We start from the raw sequence: 27,378 nt of genomic DNA on the forward strand, positions 1-27,378 counted from the left end.
CATTTTGCTTGACGGTCAATTGTGACCGTAAATAAAATGTCCGTCTCCAAAAATCCTAAGGTATTTTACGAGACAGTTAGATTATGACCTCCTACGTTAATGTTTTGCCAGTGTCTCGCAAAATCATTTTTATAGTAGGTTGGCGCCACGAGATGAGACTCTGAGCTTGACCACGTGGGCGCCACGTAGTCTCACCACTCCATCTAGATTTATCGCGCCGAGACGTGTCACCTCCACGCTATAGACCATGGCGCCGATCCCAAGGTCAAAAAACGCAATTTAGGGTGCGTTCGGCTGGCCGGTTCGGCTGACCAGCCGGCTTGTTCTCCTCACATCAACCAGCCAGTTTCAGCCGCTACAATGTTTCTCTCTCACAACAACCAGCCAGTTTCAGCCAAGTTTCTGTCAGCCGAACGTATGGAGGGATAAGTTCAAAACTTTTTAATTTTTCTTAAAAATGTGAATATCTTTCGAAAAAAGTAAAAAAAAATCGGTCAGATTGGCCTCTGTACTGTCGTAAATCGCACTAGCACAGAATTGGCGCTTGGTGCCAAGCAGTTGCATTTGTAGCTTCTCACAAGGAAAAAAAGGCGAATTTCTAGCTTGATCGTAGGGCTGCACTTCCATCGATGTCCATAGATGCAGGCGCTGCTGGGTGATCAGTTTCTCCATGGCCTTCTTTGTTTCGGCTCCTTCGGTACCTGCCACGCCCAGGTGGTATCTCCATCCTCCATCAGATGGTTTTTAAAACTAATGCTTTCGGTTTGGCAGGATCTATAGAGTAATCTATATAAGAACTTTAAATTTGTCACTGTTCATCCGGCGCTCCTGGAGACTCAGATCACTGTATATCAGTAGTACCGGGTGTCAACAACCCAATAAGGAACAGTACCGCCCGATAAAAGAACAGTACCAATCCAATACAGAACAGTACAAACCCAATATAAAACAGTACGCGCCCGTTATAAAACAGTATACACCTGTTACATTTTTTCTTTTTTTCCGGCCTCCTTCCCACGCACAGCGTGGGGGCTCACGCCAGTAGAGATCTTTGTTTTTGTGAAAACCACTGTAGTCCCGATTTGTACACTCATATCACTATTCATCTACAGTACTCCTCAGCTAACCGTCCGATCCTCTGCGCATCCACCGGATGGACGCCACGCACGCCGTCCGCGTCCTTCCAGGAGGTTCGTGACCCATCCAATCCCACCCTCGGCGTGCTCGCAGACCACGCAGCCACGCTCCGCTTTCGCGACCGCCCCTGCCAGGGGCGGAGCTACAGGTATGTCAGGTATGCACTAATATATCGTGTAGATTCAATATGTATTGGAGTATATATATTATTTGAAAAAAACAAAACAAAAGAACACTTATCTGGAGGCTAGAGAACTGAAAATGAACGCAACGCTAGCAGCCTAGCTTTGCCGAGATGGTCTTTGCAGCTTTGTTGCTTTTCTCCAGGGTTAGGGCCATGCACCCAGAGTTACACGGATGGAAGATCCAGGACCCCAGGTCCTATCATGGTGACACCTTGGCAAGTCCTGACAACTAACGCGGTGACGCCTTGACTTCTAGGATCCAACGCACCATCTGCCCTCATCCATTCATCTACCGCAAGTTTGGAGCTAGGGAGCTCAGTTGTTGCCTGCTAGCTGCGCGTGCATGGCTAACCAGCAAAGGCGACTGTCTGAGACACTAAGACATAATTCAATCTTTGCCCTTTTTCTCTTCTTTTTCATGTAGAAAAATCTTGTCTACTTTTGTTGCTAACAACATTGAGTCCAGGGACGGACCCACAGGGTATGCAGGGTGGGCCATCGCATATCCTAGGGTCCGTCAGTCATAGAGATATGTAGAAATTTTCAATGTAAAAAAATAAAAAAAGAAAACGATCGGCGCTTTGGCTTCTGTCCTGGACTCTCGGGGTCCGTCAATCATAGAGATAGGTAGAATTTTTTTTCTGCGCATATCTAGAGGTAAAAACCTAGGTTTGTCACTGACCGCTGCATCCTGACCAGCGAGGCAGAGCCAGCCCCCTTCCCTTCTCCCTGCCTCTCTCCCTCACGCCTCCCCCTGCTTCCAGCGCCCCTCCGCCTCTCCTTCCTGCCACGCTCGCCCCGTCGTCGGTCCTCCTCTCCTTGAATTTTTTGTTGTCGGGGATTGATGCAGGGAAAGTAACCCTTTGGTGCTCTCACTTTCTCAGCCAGCAGCACTGAAGGACAGCAGGAAAAAAATTCACTTTACGATGTTTGTTTTGGCAAGAATCATGGACGCGGACGCGTAGAGGCCAAAAAAAAAAAAGGACGCAACGCAAAAAGATAAGCAGGCAAAGCCAGCTAGATTGGCCTCTGTACTGTCGTAAAATCGCACAACACGTAATCAAGAGCCTGTTCTGTTGCAATGATTCAGTAGTATTTTTTAACGAACAAACAATGTTTTTCTTTCGCAATATTTGCTACCGACGCAACGCAACAATGTAGCCAAACACGACAAAGCTGAAGAGGCTCTGAGGCTGTCCGCACCGCAGACCTGCAAGTGCACCTGCAGCACGCGCGCGCGCGCCTGTAAATCGCCCGGAAGCGTAGCGGCCGCACAGCGCTGCGCCAATTCCAGCGTACCGGCTGCACACATGCTAAATACTGTAGCGAGAGAGAGAGTAGGTGAGAGAGAAAGGGGAGGAAGGAAAATAAAATATGGAATAGTGAGTATAGAGTATGGGATAGAGATAACACGGGTGCGAAAGAAATAAATATAGAGTAGAGAATCTCGATGACTAGAATAGAATATTTCTTTTTAGAGATGAAAATAGAGGTCGACGAGTGCGGATAGCCTGAGCAACTGAGATATAGAGCTTGTGACTTGGCCACGAAGGTCCTGTTTGGTACGGCTCCGAGGTGCTTCGGCTCCCACGCTGTTCATGTACTGTAGCGTGTTAGAACCGAGGCCGGAGGAGCCAGAAATTTGAGCTTCACTGGCTCCGTAAACAGTAATCACGCTACAGTGAGGAAAAAGTGGGAGAGAAAAACAGCTCTGTTGCTACAGTATTACTACAGTATTCGTTGTAGGGGTGCCGACCGGAGCCGGAGCTGCCGGGAGCCGTACCAAACGGCGCCGAAATGAAACGATCCCGGATGCTGCTTCGCTGCTTTCCAGGAATCCTGGCAACAGCTCCGAGGCGAGCCGGTTGCTCGCTCCCCATCCCCTGCTGCTGGCGGAGGGGCAGCTTTTGAATGGGAGGCGGAGACGTCCAAGGTCCGCCCTCCTCCGAGCTCAAAGCGCGTGGAACGGCGGAAGCCGTATGCGTGGATCCGGGTCCTCTCCTTTCACCTTCTTTTCGAATCCGAATCTTGGTGGTGGATTTGACTTCCGGAGTTTATTCGATGACCTCTCACTTTGTCGAGGCTGGGAGCTGACTAGTGGCCCCCGGATTGCCTTCTGACCTTTTTTGTTTGAGGGCCCCGGCTGTCTATGTTCTTACTTAACTTGGTGGTCCACACGTCGCCGTGCGTACGGTTGGAGCCATTGGGCGTCGCGTGCTAGCGACTACGCGCGGTGTGCCTCAGCGCGGCCGGCCGGAGCCGACCGTGGGTGTGGCCTCCACGACGGACGGATCGACGGGTGGCGCCTGAGGATGTGTACCGACACGACACGTACGTACTGGCGCGCACGTCGTTGGCCAAAGCCATAGTAGAGTTGGGTTGGGCTCACGTCGCCGGCCGCGCGCGAGTGAGAAATCCCGCCCGATAAAAGCCATATCGTCGCATTTGCCTGCCCGCCCGCTCAAGCACCACCAGTCTCTGTTGTGGTCCGTGTTGTCCCCTACGCTACATACGTGCGTGCGAAAGGTTGGTTATCGGCGGCGAGCGCGACAGACAGGTGGTTCAATGGCGCGCATCAGGGGCATGACCGCGCTCGCGCTGGTGGTGGTGGCCGCCGTGGCCGTCGCGTGCGCCGAGGCGCGGCTGCCGGACTACCACCCGTCCACGTTCACGGTGACGGGCAAAGTGCAGTGCCAGGACTGCACCAAGAACTGGAACGCCTACGCCTACAACGGCAAGCCGATCCCCGGTTCGTTTCCCGTTGCACCCTTCCGAGCCCCCTCGCTCCCCGACCGGCAAATTAACCCACCATGTCCACGTGCAGGCAGCAAGGTGAGCATCACGTGCCGGGACAACAACAACCGGGTTGTGTACCACGGCTCGGACGCCACGGACGGCGAGGGCGTGTTCAACATCCAGGTGCCCAGGAAGGCGAAGAGCAACGGCCGCGACATCGAGGCGTCCCGGTGCCTCGTCCGCCTCGCCTCCTCGGGCGACGCGGGTTGCGCCGTCTTCACCGACTTCAACCGCGGCAGGACCGGCCAGACGCCGTCCCGCCTCACGCGTGCCTCCCCCAACAAGGAAACCTACGCCGTCGGGCCGTACTACTGCACCCTGCCGCAGTGCGACGTCAAGGTCAAGGACGACGACGCCGGCTACTGATGGTGATGATCCCGGCCGCTGGCCATTCGATCGTCGGCGTCGCCCGTATTGTATTACTCCCGGTGATTTATGCGAGCGTTTTGCGTTCACAGACGTTTTCCTTCTTTTTACTTTTTCCCTTTTTTTTCGAGTTTTTGAGTCTCTTTGTTCATTTGTGTAACGATCAGCATGTCGGCTGGTTGCTACTACGGAGTACTTTTGATCCGAACGCGTGATTTTTGGTTAAACTCTGTGAAGCATTATTCTTTGCCTCTTGAACCTGATATATAATTGTGTGCGTAGCATGCAGCTTGAACTTTTCTATAAAAAAATTGGAAAGTGCGATAAAAAAAAGTTCCTCGGCTCGGGCACGCGGAACGCGACGACGGCCCCCGCGCGAGAGCGGAGAAGATGAGGGACCCCACGGAGGCGAGGAAGACGACGAACGCGGAGGCGGCGACGGTCCCTCCCAGCACCTCGCGGTGGAGCGGCGGCCAAACGCGGCGAGCGGGGGCGCGTCGGCGGGGCGGAGCACTTAGAGGAGGCAGCAGGCGGCGAGCAGTGCGAGGAGCGCGGCCAGGGAGAAGGGGTGCGCGAAGAGTGCCGCGGCCAGGAGAGCTGGGAGTCTGGGACCAGGAACGGGCGCCGAGAGCGCGCGCCGAGTGGTGTCGAGGAGGCCGGAGGCGGGAGAGGAACGCGCGGATCGCGGCCGGCCGGGACGACCGTGGTGCTGGGCGGCTCGGTGGATGCAGACGCGGCGGACGGGGCGGCTTTAAGCGACCTGGTGAGGGAAGAGACGGGGATGCACCAGACGGGCTTGCGTGGTGGCCTGGTGGGATGGGAGAAGAGGCGGGACGTGCCGTGCGCGTGGGGTGGGGCAAAGTCGAGACGTCGGACGAAAACAGGGTTTTGGCATCCTATGTATCTGGAGCTTCGCACTGACAAGTCCGTACCCTTGCGCCGCCGCTCGTTCTACTTCGCCAACCGAAGGTCGTCCGTCCGCGCTGCTCCACCGCATCACGCGACGATGCATGATATCAACGTCTTCCGCACCGGCCGTATCGGCAACGGCAAGAAAAAGGACGGCGATCCGGACGCGGCGCCGTCCGCGAGTCGCAGCGCAAACGCTTTGCTTCCGTCGAGATTGTCGACGAGGTCATCGACCTAGACGACCTATGGCGCCGTAGTAAGATCTCTTCGTTGCTCAGACGAATCGAAGCCCTTCGTTCCAGATCTCCGGTCTCCGGCGTATATCTGACTCCCAGGATTAATTCTCGTCGCTGCAGGGCAGCACGATCTGGATAACATCCGGAAGGAGCTCAACGCCACCAGCCGAGATACGGGCAAGCTGAAGATGGTCTCTCCCAAAAATATTTATATATTGATCAATCGACTAAAATCTTCCAATCTTACACTTGACGCACCGTCACACGAGATAGGGTGTCTCCCTTGCATTGGCTCAAATATGGATAGGCCGGTGGCGGCGAGGTGTGGTTACGATGGCATCATAGGTGTGATAGGCCGTGGGGGATGCCAATGGCGGTCTTATTTAGAGCCCGGGCTCTGGGGTTTTACTTTCGTGTGCTGTGCCTACCTGTTTATGTTTATGTTTTTTTGGGTGTCTTATTTTGGCTTAATCACCATGTGTGATGTGCTCTTGTTGCTCTGCAGCTCATGCATCAGGTTGCACAGGAAAGGTTGGCTGCCAATGGTGCTAAGATACAGGTGGCCACCCTTGATGAGGTAAGATGGAAATCTGATTTCTGGTTGTCCTCATCATGATTTTTCTTTATGCATGTTTATTATTTCCATGGTGTCTAAGAATGAATGAACTAAACGAATTCAGTGAGGAGTATCGCGACATGATGGTTATACTCTTGTCTAGTCTAGTTTCTTGTGTAACTTCTGTTGTCCTTGGGTTTGCCATGATGGTTGCTTTGTTCATGTGCAGAGAAATAACGAACTAAAAGTTAAGGAGATGATGGAATCCACCAATGAGATCAAGGAGAGGTTGGCTGCCACAGAAGCTGAGGTGCGGCGTATCAAGATCATGCTTGACACCAAGCTTATGGCTATTGGCAATATTGTGCATGAATCTGTGCCCATCAGTGACAACGAGGTGAGCTAGAAATTTAGTTTCTGGTGATCATATAGAGATAAATAAGTCAATCTAGTTCTAGCCAGAGAGACAATATTTTTATTAATTTATAAAGTGGATGTGGGAGTCATAAAACCTTTTGCTTCGCTGCCATCCCTGATAGCTTGGCTTGTGGGGCTTGTCTTTCATGATTCGATTCTAGAAATTCAGAGATGTCCCTTCTAACCGATTACTAGAAATTCATTCTGCTTATTAGCTGATATCAACAGCTGGTTGGATTGATTAAATTACTTGTTACAGGAAAATAATGTTGTTTTAAGGACATGGGGAGAAAGGAGAATGGAGGAAAACTTCAAGAACCATGTGGATCTTTGCAGGATGCTTGACATTGTGGCTTTAGAGAATGGTACATGCTCACAACTTCCCTCTGTTCCTCAAGTAATTTCTAGCTTTCAACATTGTCTATTCTATCCTGTTTCAATGACCTATCACTCATAGGCTAGTATGCTTGGGTTCAGGGAGGGTTAGGGCTTAGTGCATACTCTGGCGACCCTCGCCTAAGACGCCTTCAAGGCGTTTGTATTCAACTTATTCTACCTTAATACAAAGACGCGCAAGTCTTTTGCGTGTTCGAGAAAAAAATGACCTATCACTCACATATCTTTTTTTCCTGTTGATCTAATTATCTTGATTTTATTCTTAGTCTCCTTTCTAGTATGGCTGCATGTGATAGTATTGCCCTTGTGTTGCACTTGCACTGTTCATTTGTGTCTTAGAACGTGGAACCACTCATCAACTCATGCAATATCAAGTTTGCCTTTTTAACGTGATGTTGCATACTCATGGGCACTACTCAATATGCATGTATGAAGAATCCCAGGGCAACAATTATTTTTTGTTTCAATTGTGTTTTACATTGCCGAATCTGTTACCTTCCCAACTTTTGCAGGTGCTGATGTGGCCGGTGGAAGGGGTTACTTTTTGAAGGATGAAGGTGTCCTCCTGAACCTGGCATCGATAAATTTCGGTCTAGCTTTCCTACGAAAACGTAGCTTTAAGCCAATGCAAACTCCCTTTTTCATGAGAAAGGAAACAATGAGGAAATGTGCCCAATTAGCCCAATTCGATGAGGAGCTATACAAAGTAAGGCTGCTGATCCATTCCTCACTTGCATATATCATGCTACAGGTTACTGATACATTCCTCACTTGCATATATCATGCTACAGCTGCATCTGTTTAGTTTCCTGATTTGTGTTTTCACTTCTCTTTCTGTGTGAAAAGCCATGTTTCTGTTCAAATGTGTTTTTTTGCAGCTGCTGATGCGCTTTGGCTGCAGCAGTCTACAACTACAAGCCCAGCCAGTACTGTTGAATTCTTTTTTGCTGTTCAACAGAACTTGTGTGTCTTCAAATTCTAAATTTATGCTGGAAAAAATTATCCAATTTTGGTATTTCTCTTGTTCCAATATTTTGCAACATCATTACTTTGAATTATGTCTATTGGTTGCCTGTAGTTCCAAAAAAAGATAGATAACTATCAGTATGAACACTACTCATGACTATCTGGTGAATGCGATTCATATTTTAGTTGTGTTCTGTGAGAAAAAGAATATACGCTATTACAAAGTAAATGACCATGGGAAGAATTTGCCAGGTAACAGGTGATGGGGAAGAAAAGTATCTTATAGCCACATCTGAACAACCGATGTGTGCTTATCATCTAGGTGATCGAATTCATCCAGATGAATTGCCAATTAGATGAGTGACCCCTTCAGTTAGTATGTCCTTAATTTATGTCCACTATTACATTGATAGTAAATAGTTTTTCCCCATTCAGATATGCCGGTTACTCCACCTGCTTCCGAAAAGAAGCTGGTTCACATGGAAGGGACACAGCTGGCATCTTCAGAGTGAACCAGTTTGAAAAGATTGAACAATTCTGTATTACAAGCCCAAATGGCAATGATTCCTGGGAAATGCTTGAAGAGATGATTAAAAATTCAGAAGATTTCTACAAGGAGGTGGGCGTAATTGCTTTGTGAACAGCATCTGTATTGACAACTTGAAGTATCTTTGCTGTGACTTTTAAATACTTCTTTTTATGTCAGTCTTGCAGATTGGCCTGCCATACCAGGTTGTTTCTATAGTCTCTGGTGCTCTTAATGATGCTGCTTCTAAAAAGTATGATTTAGAAGCTTGGTTCCCGGTATCAAACACCTACAGAGAACTAGTGTCCTGTTCAAATTGTACAGACTATCAAGCAAGAAGGCTTGGGATCACCTATGGCCAGAAGGTGATTTCATCTCATTACTCCTTACCTTTTTCTTTTGCTCAGTGTAGATCAAATTATCTTACCAGTTACTACCATTTCTCACCACTGATGCATGTAGCATGACGAGCAGTCAAATAATAAATTCGTTCATATGTTGAACTCAACTTTGACTGCCACTGAGAGGACGCTCCGCTGTATTCTGGAGAACTACCAAAGGGAGGGTGGTGTTGAAGTGCCGAAAGTGCTGCAAGCATACATGCGATGAATTGAGTTCCTTCCTTTCAAGCAACCTATGGATGGCAAACAAGCTGCTGATAAATTAAAGTCCGGATCAAAGGTGGCGTCTGCCTCTGGATCAAAGGTTATGTCTGCCTCTGCCTTTACTTTTGGTCGTAAGAAAACCATTTTAATCAATAATCTTACCATTGACCCCCTTCTGTCAGAGATATGCTACCTGAGATTGATGAGCTGGATCCTTCACGCATCTTCTCAATCACAAGCCTAGTCACTGATTGTTGGGTGCGCTTCTGCGACGTTCTGTGTGTCAAACCATATCAACCAATCACAAGGTGGTGATCTCATCTCACGGATCCATCTTCACGTGGATTAGTGACTAGGCTTAGTATTAACCATATAGATCTAATCCTACGGTTACTATGCATCCGTGTAAATCACCGACATCCCGAAGGGACGTCAAGGCGAGTGTTCGCCATGTATATGTACCCAATCAAAATCAATGGAATCAATATAATTCAATCATTCGTTCTTTGGTCTTGTTCTCTTCACATTCAAACACTGTGTCTAAATTATATATATTTTTCCCATAATTGTATGCCTCTACGCACGTTTCGCTGAAATTTGACTTATGCTGATTTGTTGTGAGAGAAAAACACTGTTCATTCGCTGAAAAGTACCACTGAAGTAGTGCTGAAGAACAGGGCCATGTGACAGTTGTCCCAAGTAATGTTTGATTATTGTATCATGTGTTATTTTCTATGGATTCCTTGATATTCCTCATGCTATGTACCCCATTTCAAAATGGATGTAGTTCTTGTTGTCCTAAGTTATTTTTTTTGGATAATGCTTGGTCGAGGGCATCCGGACCCACCCGCGCTGCATGCCCCTGCCTGCGCCGTGGGCCGCGTGCATTCACCGCCTCCACCGTGTCTCCCGCCTCGACTCGCGCCTCCCGTCACGCGCCGTCACGCTCCATCCGCACCGGCAAACTCCGCACCACTCTGTGGCATCGAGCTCTGTGCCGACGTCGGGCTTCGTATGTTTCATGCGTTTCCGATATATGTTTCATATGTTTCATCTGAATGTTGCATGTGTTTTATTTGGATGTTGCAAAAGTAGATTTGGTGTCGCATATGTTGCAATGGCTATACACGTATGTTGCAAGAGTATGTTTCAAGTGTTTCAGATGTATGTTCCAAGTGTTTTATCTGGATGCTGCATATGTTGTAGTGGCTACAGTGCTATACACATCTGTTGCAAAGTATGTTCCAAATGTTTTCACTTCTTTCAGACATATGTTGCAACAAGAGCTTCATGTTGCAAGTGTTTTCATTAGCAAGCGTGGGAAGTGAGCGCAGGCAGAGGTGGTTCCTGCTAACTTAGCTACCGACCACCCTTTGGCCTAGCTAACTGGAAATACCGGAGAATCTCGTTTTCGCATAGCCTGGCTTGGCCAGGAGCAAGTTATGTTCGCGTCACCTCCCGTCCGCCCGATGCGGACCTCTTCCCAGTTGTCTTCCCTTCCTCCAGCGCACCTCCATGCTAGCGCCCACCCTCAGCGGTCGCCATGCTCGCGCCACCACACCTGCCACAGCCCTTGCCGGTCGGCGGTCACCATGCTCGCACATGCCCGACGGTCCGCTCACCCCAATGGTGGCACGAAGGCGACGCCATCTCCCTGAATGAGTCTGCCACGCTGCGACGCTTCCCGGAGTTCACCATCTCGACGCCATCTCTGCCACAGTGCTGCCCAGAGCTCGCGAAAATCGGTGGCAATTTGTCCCATGCTCCACCTCCCCAGCGAAGGTCCCCTTCTCCTCCCCACTGGAGCTGCTACCGCGCCTGCCCTGTTGTTGTCGTGCTCCCCGTGCTCGTCCTACTGCTGTCAGTGTGCTCGTTGAGGATGCACACCACCCGTTCGACGAAATCTCTCAAATAGGATAAACTTACCAATTAGGACAAGAGGTGACTTTACAACAAAAAAAACCCGTGATTGATTTGATGGGAGCGAACTAAAGTTCCTCAGACTTAGGCACACCTTATTAGCCCTATTCACTTGAACTTATTAGCTATGATACAATATTTTACTCTCACCATAAAACAGCATCAACCAGCCGAACAACTCTATCCACTTTGCTGATACAATATTTTACTTTGACCGTAAAACAATATCAGCCAGTCGAACAGTTCTGTCAGCTTTGCTGCGTAGCCAAGTTTGGCATATTCCCACTGCCCGTTTCCCTCTCGGGCCCAAAGACACTAGACACCATAGGTCCGTAGCTCCGTAGCCATGGCGCCGTCTGCAAACAAAGAAAGATACGTCGTGGCGTACTTATCCATGTCCGACATGGCATCCTATACGCTATAGCTACGGGGAAATATCGTTTGAGCTCCGGTATTCTAGCTCTGCCTCGCTCGCAACAGAGGTCCACTGATTCATCCATCTGCTCTCCTTCGGCGCCGCGGCAGTTGCTTTGCCTGATCTCAAGTTCTCAACCCGCCTCCTCACCCTCTCCCCTCCTTGCCCGCTCCACCTGACAGACTCGACCGCACCGCGCCCGCGGCTCGCATCGGGACGCGTCCCACTGTCCCATGTAACAGCAGCTAGTCAGCAACAACGAGCAGCTCCTCACCCTCACTGGCCAGACCCGACCAACGGACCCTTTGCCGTTCCGATCGACGCCGCCGCCGCGGGGTTGCATTCCAATGTGGCGGCGCGGGGCGCACGCCGACGCCGCGCACCATCTCCCCACCGCGGGCCCGGGCGCGTCCTCCTCCTCCACCGCCGCCGCGGGCGCCGCGGCCGCGGCGCGGAGACGGCGGCGCCCGGGGCTGCCGTGCCGCCCGAGCCACCTCTTCTTCGCGCTCCTTGTGGCGCTCTTCACCGCCTCCCTGCTAGTGGTCTGGCAGCTGCTCCCCATCGGCGACGGCGACGCGGCGGAGGGGGACGCGGAGGCGCCGCCGCGCCTCGAGGGAGGCGAAGCCGGGGCGATGCGGTTCTCGTCCTCCAGCCTAGTGCTGCGCGCGTTCGACGGCGAGAGCCGGCTCGAGGCCGCGAGATCCGAGCGGCGGCGGTGGGCCAGCCTCGCGCCCGTCAGGGTAGCGCTCGTGAGTGCACCACTACGCACTACTTAACCTGCGCATTTTCCCAAACCCTGATAGAATCACTCGTCACCTACCATTTCGCTGCAGTGGTTGTGAATTTTGGTACCATTGAAGGATGCCTAGTTTTTTAATGGTCTGATAGAGCTCGCCTTGGATTTACTAATGAAATGCGGTGTACTGGTCAGAGTTTAGTATTAGATGGAGGAACAGACATGCTTACCTAGATATATGCATGCCATGTATTGTATTGTTTGCGTGCTTTTCTGTTTCTTTATTGGTTAGGTCTAACACATTCATTTTTAATGCTAAACTGCATGCCATGGAGAGTTGACTTTGGCTCCGGTTGTTTCAGGCTGTTGGAAATATGAACATAGATGCACAATCTCTGATGCTTGCAACTGTTGCGAAAAGTCTTGTGAGTCTGGGCTACGAAGTTGAGGTGAGTTTCCATGCAACAATATTTTCTACAGATTGCAAAATGTCTTCTAGTTTGGTGGGTATGCCATTGGGTTGTGACATTGTACCCTTGGGTTTGTCAAACTTGTTTGGAACATGTAGCCCTTTGGTGGTCATTCTTGATTTTTCGATGTTGAGAATACTTCATACTCCATGCCACTCATGGTGTTGCTATGGATTAGGTTTTAGCGTTTACAGATGGGAAAGCTCGTGATATTTGGGAAAATATTTGCCTTGTAAATATTGTGAACGCTGGGACTTTGAAATCTGTCGACTGGTCAAAGTGAGTTGCTAATACTTTAAGATTGGAATATTTTCACTGCTATTATTATCTCATGTCTTATTTATCTGTTACACTTCTATTCTCTGTTCCTAACTTTGTAGGTACAATGCTGTGCTATTAAGCTCTCTCGAAGGGAAAAGGGTTGTTTCAATGTGAGCATTCTGCTACTACACGTCTTACGCTCCAGGGTTGCCATGTAATAAAACACAATTTGCTAATGGAAAAATTGGTTAGCTATTTAGCTATTAGCATTCCTATTGGACAAAAAAAAGGAACAGCTGATGTAGTCATGTTGTTTTGTGAAATTATTTATTCCATTAAATGACTTGTCATTTTGTTCATTTAATATTCAATTCTTGGAATTCATTTCCTTTTTTCTGTAGCATTTCTTTGTTTGGCACTTAGCAAATTCATATTGTTTTCAGTCTTATGCAGGAACCTCTCCGGCTTCTACCAGTGGTTTGGCTTATACATGAAGACACTCTTGGACAACGTCTTAGAAATTATGCAGAGTTACGTGATTCCATTCCAAATGTCATTGAAGATTGGAGGGCTCATTTTAATGCATGTGCTTATATTGTTTTTCCAGATAGCTACCTTCCTGTATGTACCATCCTCAACTCAATACTGTAGAATAATTGCTGAAATTGAATTTTTGTCTGACCTTTAGCTATCTGATTTCAGTTCTTGTACTCGCCTCTTGATTCTGGAAACTTTTTGGTGATTTCTGGTTCTCCAGTTGATATCTGGGCTGCTAAAAGATTTGGTTCATCACATTCTGAACAAACTATAAGAAAGCAACATGGGATTGACAAAGATGATGTTGTTATTTTGGTCGTTGGAAGCTACTTGTTCTTTGATGATTTGCCATGGGATTATGTCACAGTCATGCGTGCATCAGCTCCACAAATTTTGGATATAGCAAAAACTAAAAATCTGAGGGTGCAGTTTATTTTTTTCTGTGGAAATGGCTCTGATGCCTACAAATCCGCTTTCCAGGTAATGAATATTTCACAAATTAGATAGTGACCTTTGGGAGAAATACCATGCTATTGAAACTTCCAAGAAATACCGTTTCTACCTCAGTGATGTTTTTTTTTGTCATCTGCTTAAGATGGTTTGCTGAGCCAATATCGTTACCATATTGTGCCCATGGAAGCATCCTTTTAAAGTCAAAAGTAACTGGCAGAAGTTGGCCAGATCTTATTTTTGCTTTTCTACTTCACAATTCTTTGGCATTTAAAGTAACTATGCAGTGCATTTGTGAACTTCACTAAAGCAAGATCTTGGATTTCTTAAGCCTTCAAGCTTGTATGTTTAGTTGGACATGCTTTTAGCTGGCTAACCTATTTATTTCTAATGACTGTCCATCCTCTAGTTAATTACTTGGGTACTTTACTTTGCGTTAACCTCATATGCTTTTTTTTCTTCGAACGATGCAGAAAGCTTGTACCGAAGAGTAAACACACACACACACCTCTCTCTATTTGTTCTGTTCTTCAAAAATTTTTAGAATGGGCGCTTGCGCGTCTGTTTAGTAATTCATTGTTCTTGTGTTTACAAAGTCACATGCTAATATCATCCTAATTTTCTGTTGTACAGGCACTTACCTTGCACATGGGTTTACCTGATGTCTCCATAAAGCAATTTTCCATGACTCATGATATTAGGAACCTGTTAATGTTTGTGGATGTTGTTCTCTATGGATCTTTAAGACAAGAGCCTGGCTTCCCTCCTTTGTTATTGCGGTCCATGTCCTCTGAAATTCCAGTTGTTGCACCAAATCTTACTGTTATAACAAAATATGTATGCCACTCGATCGAATTCATAATATGCTATTCACCTGTAAATCTTTACCACTACTTTTGACAATGTGTTGTTCCAGGTCAGTGATGGTGTCCATGGCTTCCTTTTCGATTCTGCCGACCCAAGCACGATTTCTTCAGCTTTCGTACAAATTTTAGGAGAAAAAAAGCTTTTGGATACTGCCTATTCTGTTGCTCTGGAAGGGAAGCTACTTTCCAAGAACATGTTAGCACATTATTGTATTAAAGCTCATGTTAAGCTTCTTGAAAGTGTTATTCATTTTCCTTCATATGCAAAATTGCCATCTTCTGTTTCTAAAGTTCAAGAACGAACATGGTTGTGGGATCCTTTCGAGATGAAAGCTGTACTAGAAAATAGTTTGTTGGAAGATGAAAGCCATACCAGCGAAAAGACTGTTGATATTCTTAGAGAATTCCCTCAAAGTAACCAAACAACTTATGCTGATACCAATGATACTTCATATGATTACCCTCGTTTGTCCGATTGGTATGACTTAAGTGAAATTGAAATCTTTGAAGACATTGAGAGGAGAGAAATGGAGGAGGCAAGTTTTTCCCTTTTTTTTGGCATGACCTCTCCTGTCTTGTCCAATGATACTTTTTTTTTTCTAAATTGGCAAACTAAATCAAGTATGCTGTTTTGCAACGTAGATTGATGAAAGAGTGGAAAGACCTTTGTTATCATGGGATGAAGTGTACAAAAACGCTCGTAAGTCAGAAAGGCTAAAGCCAGAAGGAAATGAACGTGATGAAGGTGAACTAGAAAGGACTGGGCAACCTGTGTGTATATATGAGATCTATAGTGGAGAGGGGGCATGGCCATTTTTACACCATGGATCTTTGTATCGTGGTGTTACACTTGTAAGTCTTGGTAAATTTACTTCACTGCATGTCTTATCCAGAGGCTCATATCATTTCCCACTTTCCATGAGGTGCTCAATAATATTATTTTACTTGGTTTTCATCATCTCTACCACTATATATAAAATTTGAGATATTTACACTATGTGCTGGGGAAGCATCGACCCATTTCAGTCTGTCTGCATTGTTGAACATATACTTGTGTCTCTTATTGATATTTTATTGTCGCCATCACCATGATCCAGCCTGAGTTTTATTTGAACTGATACACTGAATGATCGATAGTTAGTAGCATTTTTCTGTTTATTAATACATATATAGGAATACCCTCCACAGCAGTAAGTTCTGAGCTAATGTATGTTGGTGCACATGTTCATTCAAAGCTTATGCCTATTTTTGCATATTATCTCAAGTCAAAAGGTGGAAGGCGACCGAGATCAGATGATGTTGATGCTGTTACCAGGCTTTCAGTTCTAGACAACCCATACTATCGAGATCTTCTTTGTGAATTTGGTGCTATGTTTGCCATTGCAAACAGAGTTGATAATGTACACAAGTTACCATGGATAGGTTTCCAGTCATGGCGGGCTGATGGAAGAAAGGTACCAGTTTTTTCTTTTTCATAGAACTTTATGTCTGTTTTGGACTTTTGGTCATATTGGTCATACCAGCTTTCTTATAAAATTTTTCTCTTTGAGAAAAAGGACATTGTACATATCACCCTCTTGAAACCCGTCACACTGACTTCCCAAGCCATTACTTGACATTGTTGCGAATAATGAGAGACTCGACTAGATTATAATATTGAGGCCCAATGGGGATTATGTATAGAGTACATGAGGGACACAGGAGGGAAACCCTAGACTAGGAGATTACATTAATACCCTTGACTATTATACCTTAACACCCCCTCTCAAATACAACGTGAATGCAATGGCGTTGCATTTGGAGAGTTGGCACTATGCACTAGACTTGAAAAATAAAAGAGACGAATTACGTCGAAAATCCAAAATAGAAGATGTCGTCTAAGCGTGCAACTCTTGAACAATGTCAATGCAGAAAATGATCTCCTCCACAAGAGGGTACTGCCTTCACAACCTGTACTTCAGCAAATACCTCAAGTCTTCACTAAACAGTACTTCAACTCTTCAAATATGAACCTTGCTTTGGAGACTTTGAACTTGACGAGAATAGAGAGATGTGTCACAATTAAAACCAGATTTCCGTTCTTGACAGTTCCTAGATCTTTGTCAGGTTTAGATTGAAACAATCCGTCTTGAGTCCTGCTATGCTCTTCTGATCATATCAACTACTCGTCCTGCAACCAAGTTACTCCAGAATCATATAGCAAATCTTGTCAGCTAAAATCTGGCCACAATATTACAAAACCAGATCATATAGCAAAACTACCCTAAAAACTAATAAGATGTTATTTACACCATATAATGGTTGATGTGTGAAGGACAATTTGGATGATCAGGCTCAAAATTGTTTTTATGAGACTAGATTAGGATATACATCTTTTGAAACGGAATTTGAACTATAATTCTTGTTTGCTTTATGTGTTTGGTAATAATGACCAGAGCTAAATTACTTTGTGCTATAGCATATTGGCATTGCTGCACTCTAAACTGAGAACATCTCAAATCTCAAAACATTTGGTATTTCCGTTTATCTCGGTTTGGATTATCAATTCTAAAAATTGATTTATATATCTGTAATTACGTTGACCTGTTAGCCACTTGTTAGGCTAGCACGTAATGTAACAGTGAGAATACAAAATGGGATACTACTGTTGGCTTATATATGTTAAAAACATGTTTACATTTTCCTCCATGTATTGGATCTGCTGAGCCTTGAAATAATGAGGTTGTTTTTGTTGAGAATGATATGAATATGTCATCTTAATATCCTCTTATCAGGTATCCTTGTCTGAAAGTGCTGAAAAAACCTTAGAGGAAATTACGTCCGGAGAAAGTAACGAGGATGTTGTATACTACTGGTCACCAATGGATATGGACCAAACTTCTGACTTTTGGTTGACTTGTGATTCTCTAAATGCTGGCAATTGCAGGTGCTTTTCGAATGCCCCAGCATGTTCCTTTTTATTTTCTATTTTCTTCCTTAAACTATGTTTCTAGTAAACAGGCTTTAGGACAACTCAACCACTGCCACGCACATGGTCCAGACCTTTTCAATCACTCTTTGCTGTACTTTGTGCAACTCATATTGTGCACTGCACGAGGTCACTATTCCATCTTAATTGTTTGGAACATTATCTTCAACAGTGTTTTCTTGTCACAGATCTCTTTTTGAAGATGCATTTAGGACTATGTATGGATTGCCAGAGAATGTCATGGCCCTTCCACCAATGCCCAGTGATGGCGATCATTGGTCTACTCTTCATAGCTGGGTCATGCCCACCCCATCATTTTTGAAATTCATCATGTTCTCAAGGTACTTCTGATCTCTCACTGTATGCTTATTATTTCTAAGAGGCAATTCACTTATGTGTTCATAACGTTGGTTTGGGTTGTATTTTGCAGAATATTTGTCGATTCACTTCATAGCTTGAATGTGAATAGTACTGAGCCAGCCTCTTGCTTCCTTGGGGCATCAGAACCTGAGGTGACCATATCTTTTTCTTTTTCTTTCAACAATTATTGATATATTTTGGTGCAAATGTCAACTAAACTTGGTACTCTTACCGCAGAGAAGGCACTGCTATTGTCGAATCCTGGAAGTCCTTGTAAATGTCTGGGCTTATCACAGTGGAAGGAAGATGGTCTACCTTAACCCTTTCACTGGGGATACCAGAGAGCAGCATCTGCTCGATAAAAGAAATGGGATGTGGGTAAAGTTCTTCAATTTCACCCTTCTGAAGAGCATGGATGAGGATTTGGCAGAAGAAGCTGATGATGGCATGCATCCTGGAAATGATCAATGGCTGTGGCCATTAACTGGTCAGGTGTTCTGGCCTGGCATTGCTGACCGGGAAAGGGAGGAGAAATATATTAAAAAGCTAGACAAAAAGCTCAAGAACAAGGTGAAGTTACTTGAAAGGCAGAAGTCTGGTTACAAGCAGAAGCCCTTGGGACAATGACCATGACTGAAGCTAACAATTCAAGATTTTTCCGAAACACGTCGGGTGCACCTTTAGTCCACCAGTGCTCTTGCTTTCTGTTTTCTGATTGCAGCAGTTCAATATGTTTACATGGAAGAAGAGTTGGAGCACAAAAAGGCACCGTTGTTGTGAATATGGATTCTTTTTACGCCTCCTTGATCTCCCTCTCCGAAGGAGATTGGTGAAGCTGGAGGATATTGTCAGGATGGGGAAGCACCATTTTTTTCCTGTTCATATAGGCAGGTCATATAATTCTCCATATAGTTGAACTGATTCTTTTCTTTACTTGTCTTCCCCATCTGCCATGAAAGGGCAGCTGGATGAGGAGCAAAATTTTGGTAGGATCATACTAACCATCGTTGTACATGTAAATTTCCTAGTAGAGGCACCGCCACGGAAGTAATAATTAATTATGTTTCTTGAGGGTTGAGATGTCATGTTGATTGGCTCAGCGGGCCTTCACTACTGTTGCTGTCATGTGGTTTCTTTATCCTTCCTGCCGCTCTCGATGCCTTGCGTAGGCGAGCGGAGGAGCCGCGCAGGCAGTTATGTCGGAAGGAGGGGGAGATCTAATTATTTGCCACCAATACGGAGGTCACCTCTCCATTCGCTAGTTTTATCGTGATAACTGGATTGACACCGAAAACAGTAACTGGTCAATATTTTTGTTATTTTCGCTGACGTGGCACGCCCAGTCAGCATGCCAGCGTGTACCCTCGCCTGTTCCGAACAGAGAGGCACGTCAAAAGTCAGTATTACCCCTATCTCTATCTCTCTACTAGTCACTGCTAACGGGGCCCACCTATCAGCACCTTTTTCCTTCCTCGTCCATGGCTGCACCGTTAACTTCAGATCAGGAATTCTGTTTTTTTTTTCTCCTGTTCCCCTAGTTCACAGCGACCCAAGCAAAGAGAAGACTGCAGTGTACTACTCCTGCTTTTCTTGTCGGCCCAAGCAAAGAGATGACTGCGAGGCGGACGACCACCGGTGCGCCGTGGTTGCCCATAGCCCACGAGCGAGCACGCTTCGGCCTCTCCGGTCCGCGTCTCCTGCTGCACGTCCCCGTCGGGCAGGAGGACGACAGCCTGTTCCTCGTGTTGCTGCGCACGCTCGGCGCGGTCACTGCAGTCTCGCTAGTGTGCATGCGGGACAGGGCTCCAGCGGCTGGAGAGCTCCGGCGAGGGGCGGAGGAGGCCAAGCGTGGCTGGTGGTGTTCTCGTCGGTCGGAGCGTATTGGGAGAGGCGGACCTCGGAGGTAACCTGCCCCGGGACAGTGCTATTGCCGCGGATGGAGGAGATCGAGAGCTCGACCCCGTCTCGGCCATGGAGATGGCGGCGGCGGGTTTGGGCGATGTGGCAGCAGTTAGGCACGGGAAAGGACGGTGAGGTTCGGCGCTGTGTGCGGGGGTCCGGCGGCGGAGCAAGCCAACAACGCGGGGCCGCGCGGCCCGTGCTGTGCGCGCGGCAGCCATGGCAGCGGTTTTGATTCAAAGCTCAAACTGATTTGAAAAACCCTTTGAAATGGTTTTGAAAACTGGTTTCAGGGAAAAAAAAACCCCTCTCTCCCCTCTCTCATTCTGGCCGGAAGGCCTGGCCCCCTACACCCCGCAGCCTGTTTCTTGGAGCCCAGCTCGGCATCTCATCCCGCAGGCCCAGAGCAGCAAGCTACGCCCTTCCCGCGTGCTCTCTCCCGCGCTCTCTGTCGCTGGCAACCTGACCCCACTTGCCAGTGACCTCTCTTTCTCCTAGCTCCAGTCCGACCCGGACTCTGCCAGCAGAACTTCCGCCGTCCCAATTTCTTCGGGATTGTGCGTATCCGCCGTCCCAATCTCTTCTGTGTCGCCCCTTTACATCTGAGCAGCCGTCCCTTGCCCTAGCCAGCTCGCGCCGCCGCTTTTGGACCTCACCGATGAACTAACTAAGCCGCCGCCGCTGTTGCTGTCCGATGCTGCCTCGCCGTCGTGGAGAATCTTTTGCAGCTCTGCAGGAAGACCCGGAGTCGCCATACCCGACGTACATAGCGTTGTCTCTGTTGGTCCATGCTTCGTTGCCGCGACGTACGTACACGTCTTCCCTGGTCGCCGGTGCTCGTCGACTCGTCGTCTGAAGCCATCATTGTTCTGATGGGAGAGACTCGGCTGCAGCCATCTGCATGTGCCAAGTCCGTGGCCTTGGCCGCCGGCAGCTGCAGAACCACTGATGGAGGCGCACGACCGCGTGCATGAAATTCTAGTTGCTGCCTTCTTCTCGTCCTGCATGATCTTCACGTCCAGCCATGCAGGGCCATCAACGACGCTGCCTATGTTCGTTGGTGAGCATCTCCATGCCTTCCTCTCTGCGTTGACTACTCTGCTGCATGCTGCTTTTGCATGTATGATATTCTTCTACATGCCTTATCTACATATACTTAATCATGCATCAGCTATTTCTTTATTCAAAATTCTACTCCGTCTCTTCTAGATAAATGTGAGTTATCTTCTTTATCCATTCATCATATGTTTCTCAGAGCTCATCGATATCCATGTTCTTTTGGTGTATAATAAATTCTAGACTGAGTATGTATAGCTCCAAAGTTAATATTCTTTTCATATTTATTTAAATTTATATTGTTGCAAAGGATTAGAAATTATTATTAATATAATATTTCTATGCCGTTCTAACAATATGAAACTAAATGATCAAATAAAATATTAATTTGAATGGGGTACATATATTAGTATCTTTTACATGAAAATCTTCTTCCAATCGTTCAAACTTCGTACCTTGAGCATTTGTATTAATTAAACCGTAGCTCCGATTAGCATGATTATCGCGCCTATATGTCCGTAGCAATGTGTAGAATATATTTAAAACCTTTTTACTCGTTGTTTCATATGTTTGGTGTACTGTTCTAATTTAGTTCTATTGCTTGCACTACCGGAAACAGTAAAATTGCCGAGTGCCTGAGGGTTTGCCGAGTGCCGAGTGCATTCCATCGGGCACTCGGCAAATCTCCTGTTTACCGAGCGTTTTTAATTCGACACTTGGCAAACATATAGCACTCGCAAAACTCAACTTTACCGAGTGCCAAATAAAAAAACACTCGGTAAACTACACCGAAACACTCGGCAAACACGGACACTCGGCAAAAGTATAGGCACGTGCGCTGGGCGTGCGGCGGCCATGTGACGGCCGTTGGGTGCGCCGCCCTGCCGTTAGAACTTTGCCGAGTGTCCGTTAGAGACACTCGGCAAAGCCAAGGTTTGCCGTGTGTTTTTAGTTGACACTCGGCAACCTGATATTTTTGCCGAGTGTTTTTGTTTGACACTCGGCAAAATGATGTTTTTGCCGAGTGTTTTTTATTGGCACTCGACAAAATAATATTTTTTTCCTCTCCTGCCCTCCAAACTTTTTCTACTCTCCACATACAACATGTGGTACTACATGTTCAAATTTGGCAAATTTCTCGATCTATTTGCTATATTTAATTAATTTATTGTATTTAGAAGAATTTTTTGGTTTAAGTCAAATTTGAACCGCAAGTGATTCAAATAATGGAATAAATTGAGTGGAGAAATCATATTCATGTTATTGAGTCCATTTTGGGGCCTTACTCGGGAAATAAAAAGAATTTTTGAACATTTTGTTCAGGAAACACGACCACGAACGTGTGGCCGAATGGTTTTTAAATTCTAAAAAAAGCAAACGAAGTCTGAAAATCACAAGATTTGTCAAAATCTCATGATATCATACGTGGAGATTGTGGAAAAAAATTGAGAAGATTTCGCACAATTTGTCACGTACGACCTTCACAAACCGAAGCATCTCCGAAGAAGAACCGTAGCGTTGAGAAGGATCCGGTAAGATTTGGAGTCAAAGTGACGGTTGAAAATATGCATTATTGAGTGAATTTGACAAGGTATTTTGAAATTACATCCTAACAAATTTAGTAGAACACGCTACGAAGAAGGAGGATGGGGGAACATGAAATATTAATTTATTTTGCCGAGTGTTTTCTACCTGACACTCGGCGAAAATAATAGTTGCCGAGTGTCATATAGGGAACACTCGATAACTTCGTCTACCGGCCCCACTGCACAGTATCGGGCCGTAATGAAAATAAAAAAATAATGCCGAGTGCCCCAGATCTTGGCACTCGGCATATCCCTCTATATGACCCTAGCGGCCCGCACCCCCAACCCTCACCCTCGTGCAGACAACACACCCTTCACACACACGCCGCACCGCCCGCCGCCTCCTCGCCCCACCGCGCCCCACCACCGGCGCGACATCGCTGCCTCGCCCCCAGCGCCGCCTGCCCCCAGCACCGCCCGCCCTCGACGCCCCGCCCCGCCACCGGCGCCGCCCGCCCCGATAAGATTTTCTAAATGCTCCATATAATTTTCCTAAAATCTTGTCCCCGGCACGTCTCGCCACCGGCGCCGCCGCTTGTGTAGTTTGGACAGATCTTGTCCAGACGGCATAGCAACTCGAAATGCAACCCAATAAAGAACTGCCAATAAAATCAGTGCACATAGCAATTGCTTCGTGTATGATTGCATGGATGTTTGTGTGGTGTTCATTGATTATGTCTAGTCGGTGACCTTTGCGTTGGTGATATCAAAGAAGTTGGTGATCAAGAAGAAAGAAGTTCTTTGAAGGCTAGGACCAGTTGAGGATATGGATTTTTAAGGCAAGTATAGTATGTGATCATTTTTGTTTTCCTATTTACTATTAATCATTTTAACCATATGCATGTGTCTACCTTGATACCCGTAGAAATTTTCTAGTATTTGATATCTTGGTTCCTTGTCACCTATGGGTAATTGCATTTGGTTAGTATTTTGCTAGTGCTCAAATTAAATAACCATGATCTTGTAACTTGACTAATGGTATATGCAATAAACATTAAAAATATGATTTTAAGCAACATGGCTTAAGAGGGCTAGAGCATTAGGCTATTTTTATGGTGCTCTAGTTTCTCTCTCTAGGGACTTATCTATAAGTGGATTCCCCCGGGACCTACAGTACAATCATGAGTGTTATATGACTTTGGCTTTAGTCAAGTATGATGACCTTTTCTAGCTCGTAGTAGCTTACCAAAAGGCACAAGAGGGGCTCCAATCTGTGTGTTCTCGGCCTACCAAGAGAGTGCACTTTGGTTTCTTTGTATTTTTGTTAGTCACCCTTTGGAGGGGAGTTCATGCTTATTGATGGGAAAACCTAGCGGGCTACACTTGTTAGGCGAACCTTTGAAAGACTTCATAGTGATCCCTGTTTGCTCACCTTAGAAGTGTTTTAGGAGTAATTAACTCGGGCATATGGGTATCACGGCTCATGGTGAAAGTGTATAACCTCTGCAGAGTGTAAAACTGGTATATCAGCCGTGCTTACGATCACGAGCGGCCTGGGCTCCTTACTGAATAGATGATGAACACTAATGATACTGATGATACAGATGCTCACTTATGATTATTGTTTTTGCTATACATTAATCTTGTTTACATGATCATGTGGTTATTTGGGTTTATGCTAAACTTGTTGCTACTCAATTGCTAAAATTATGAATTATTAAAAGCTAATCGCAGTAAACTAGTGTCTCGTAGTCGTAGGCTTGGATAAAAAGCTCATGATGGGCTAGCTCCCTCGGCTCATCTTTTTTTTCACTTCTATATTTTAGGTGCCTGAATTTTAAGATGATTTTAGGCAACACTCTTGTACTATCAATTATAGTACAAGTAAATTATCACTTTTGTGATTTGTTATTTGTCTTTGTGTCATAACGTATCAAATTTTTTACCATAGAAATAATTGTAAATTGTTAAATTATTTTTGTGCTGACACATAAAATTTTGTCAGGTTTGTGGTTTTACCTAACATGTTTTTTATTCTCAAAACCAAAATTACAGATTGTGTCTACAGAAATTGCCACGAACTAAAATTGCAATTTTAGTATAAAATATATGCAATAACCGTTGTATGAAAGAAAACTAAAATTCAGACACCTAAAATTTAGCAAATCCTTTTTTTAAAAAAATACTAGGAATAGATAAGCTAGTGCTACCACCGACAAGGCATGCAAGGTGGCAAACCCGTAAATAGGCTAAATCAACCCACAAAGCTAGTGCTACCACCGACAAGGCATGCAAGGTGGCAAACCCGTAAATAGGCTAAATCAACCCACAAAAATTTAGCCTATTTGCAGGTTCCATGGGTACCCGCTTTGCATCTTTACCACCCACCTATCGACCCATAAAAGAGTGTCATTTTTACGTTCGCATGAGTCATAGGCCCTGTTCGCTTCTCTTATAATATGTACTTTTTAGCTTATTTTTTTCAGCCGGAACAGTGTTTTGGCTTGCTTTTTCAGCGAAGCCAACGGGCCATATTTCTTAGCTTTGATTAAACATATATATATATACACACATAAGAAATTGTTAATATATTTATGGTGCATAATACTCCTACCAACCCTAAAAAAATATAATTCTCACTTTTTAATGAGTCAAACAGTTTGAAGTTTGAGCAAAGTTATAAAAAGTACTAATGTTCATGATAAATAAATATTATTAAATTAATTATATTTTTGCAGTAAATCTAGTTAGAGACATTGGAGTGATGTTAATACTATTCGCTATAAATTTGACCAAACTTAAGCTAGTTTGACTAACCAAATCTCATAGTTGTATTCGTTTTAGCTAGGATGGCACTACAGGGAATATCCACTTCTATGACGAAAATTTTAATGACGAATCCGAAACCGTCATAAAAATCACTTTTTATAATGAAAATTTCAGTTTCATCATAGATCACCATGACGAACCTCGAAACCCCCTTATCTATGATGGAATCAGGTATCGTCACAAAAAACATCACAGAACAGCACAATATTTCGTGACAGATCACTAGCGTGACTGTTTCTGCCCGTCTGTGATGATCTTATTTAGAACTGTAACGAACAGGGCTTTATCATTGAATTAATTACTGAATTGTGACGAACAATATTTGATCTATAACGACAGCACTTCATGATAGATCTACACACGATACCTTCTCTTTCCGACGTGTACCTGTGGGACCTATAGTTACTCATCTGTGACGCTTGCAGTTCGTCATAAAAGTTTCTGCTCGATCCTTTCTCCATACGACATGTACCTGTGGGGTCCTTTCTCCATTCGACCTATGGGACCCAAACCTATGGGGCCTGTCTCCATGTCCATCCGACCTGTGGGACCCGACGGCTTGCGTGTCACTTGTGCTTGTGGACCCTTCTCCATCCGACTTGTGGGACCCGAAGGCACCTTTCTCCATCTCAATCTGACCTATGGGACCCGATGGTTTGCGTGTCACATGTACCTGTGGGACCATCTGACCTTTGGGACCCATTGGCTTACGCATCATGTGTACCTATGGGACCTTTCTCCATTTCCATCCGACCTATGGGACCTGATGGCTTCCGTGTCACTTGTTGCCGCCGGGGTTTAATAAATTCAAACTAAAAAACCATGAGACCTGAGAGTCAAACTCAGGACCCAGAGCAAGGAATAGACCGTCTTCACCATTGCGCTAGACACCTTGTTGTGTTGAGATATCTTTGGAGTAGTATATGTTCTCTGTGTGGATAGGTTAACTTATATATTGGATATATCCCTATCCTCTGCAAGTAGAAACAAATCTATGCCCGTTGGACTTGCGACGGTGGCGCCGACGGTGGCGGCGGCAACAGAGGATCCCTAGTGTGCTGTGGTGGCTCAGGCTTCCTTTTAGAGGCTAGGCGGCGGGTCTTCCCGATGGAGCGCAGCGGCATTAGCATCCGTGCCTGTCCTGTGCCGCGGTAGAGGTGACATATCCGATCTGCAGCTCTCCTTTCTCACATTTTCCTATTCGCTTCACTGTTTTGGTCCTTGCTTGAACATGAGGTATACAAGAAACATTGTAGCATTTCAGATCTGGTTAGGCCAATGATGATGAAAAGAACTAGCAGGTGGCACTGATTGGTTTTCTGTCGACGCATGTCACTTGCTGATCTGTCTAGGCAAACAAACAGGCCCTTCGCTTTTGCCTTAAACTATTTTTTCTGTCTAGTGCTTGATTGATTCTACATTTCTGTTTCATATGCTCTAGTGCCACCAGTGAGTCCTTATGGTATTTTGAGCTTGTAACATATCTGAGGCCACATTTCTATGCCAATGATGTCTACGTGGCTATTGGATGTATTAGGATGCAGCTCATATATTTGCTTTCTGTGTCTTCTCCTTTTTGATAACCAAGTTATCCATTTGGTTCCAAACAAGATGAAGGCATCGAAAGCAAATCAATGCTTTGTGTCCATCATTCACATGACTGAGGCCACTAATTAATGTCTAAGCTACACATGTTGCTGCTAATGCTAATGATGATCACTACCACTTGTTCACTGACATTCTACTTGTGAAAACTGAGGCAGCCTGTTCGGGTTGTGCAAATTTGAGATGAGTCGTCCCTGTTATGTTTTGTTCGATGGCCATGAGTCAGGAGTTTACTACAACTGGCCTGACTACCATAGACAAGTTCATAGGTTTCGTGGTGCTTGTTATAAAAAGTACAACTCCTATGAAGAAGGAATTGCTGCCTTCAAGTCAAGAACCAACTCAAATCCAACCTTAGCTCATGATGATGACTTCTATCTTCAAA

General features: G+C 45.7%; 2 protein-coding genes and 1 pseudogene across 3 annotated transcripts; all 3 read left to right on the top strand.

The window, feature by feature from the left end:
- The first annotated feature begins 3,887 nt into the window (after positions 1–3,887).
- LOC136493485 (uncharacterized) lies at positions 3,888–4,484 on the top strand. The gene is made up of 2 exons (XM_066489580.1): positions 3,888–4,071; positions 4,147–4,484. Exons 1-2 carry the CDS (start codon positions 3,888–3,890, stop codon positions 4,482–4,484), a joined length of 522 nt encoding a protein of 173 aa, XP_066345677.1.
- Positions 4,485–5,490: 1,006 nt separating this feature from the next.
- LOC136463081 (serine--tRNA ligase-like) lies at positions 5,491–9,292 on the top strand (annotated as a pseudogene).
- A 2,216-nt stretch (positions 9,293–11,508) lies between these two features.
- Positions 11,509–19,146, top strand: LOC136493496 (uncharacterized). Of its 2 annotated transcripts, none has more exons than XM_066489589.1 (14): positions 11,509–12,179; positions 12,529–12,615; positions 12,815–12,915; positions 13,017–13,067; positions 13,341–13,518; positions 13,600–13,914; positions 14,518–14,721; positions 14,801–15,286; positions 15,393–15,602; positions 16,016–16,204; positions 17,525–17,676; positions 17,907–18,059; positions 18,149–18,230; positions 18,316–19,146. In XM_066489589.1, the coding sequence occupies exons 1-14, from the start codon at positions 11,778–11,780 to the stop codon at positions 18,703–18,705; spliced, it is 3,000 nt and encodes a 999-aa protein (XP_066345686.1). In that variant the 5' UTR covers positions 11,509–11,777; the 3' UTR covers positions 18,706–19,146. The 2 variants fall into 2 exon arrangements, with proteins under 2 accessions (XP_066345686.1, XP_066345693.1); XM_066489596.1 differs by having other exon boundaries at positions 18,321–18,538.
- Positions 19,147–27,378: the final 8,232 nt, after the last annotated feature.

The sequence above is a fragment of the Miscanthus floridulus genome, chromosome 1, assembly GCF_019320115.1.
Source record: "Miscanthus floridulus cultivar M001 chromosome 1, ASM1932011v1, whole genome shotgun sequence".
Lineage (NCBI taxonomy): Eukaryota > Viridiplantae > Streptophyta > Magnoliopsida > Poales > Poaceae > Miscanthus > Miscanthus floridulus.

Bases quoted from the DNA above. Each gene is read 5' to 3' on its own strand.
- LOC136493496 (XM_066489589.1), top strand. From the start codon at position 11,778: ATGTGGCGGCGCGGGGCGCACGCCGACGCCGCGCACCATCTCCCCACC. The intron at 13,519-13,599 runs GTATGTACCATC...ATCTGATTTCAG, and splicing joins TTCCAGATAGCTACCTTCCT to TTCTTGTACTCGCCTCTTGA. The intron at 18,231-18,315 runs GTGACCATATCT...CTCTTACCGCAG, and splicing joins TTGGGGCATCAGAACCTGAG to AGAAGGCACTGCTATTGTCG.
- LOC136493485 (XM_066489580.1), top strand. From the start codon at position 3,888: ATGGCGCGCATCAGGGGCATGACCGCGCTCGCGCTGGTGGTGGTGGCC. The intron at 4,072-4,146 runs GTTCGTTTCCCG...GTCCACGTGCAG, and splicing joins CAACGGCAAGCCGATCCCCG to GCAGCAAGGTGAGCATCACG.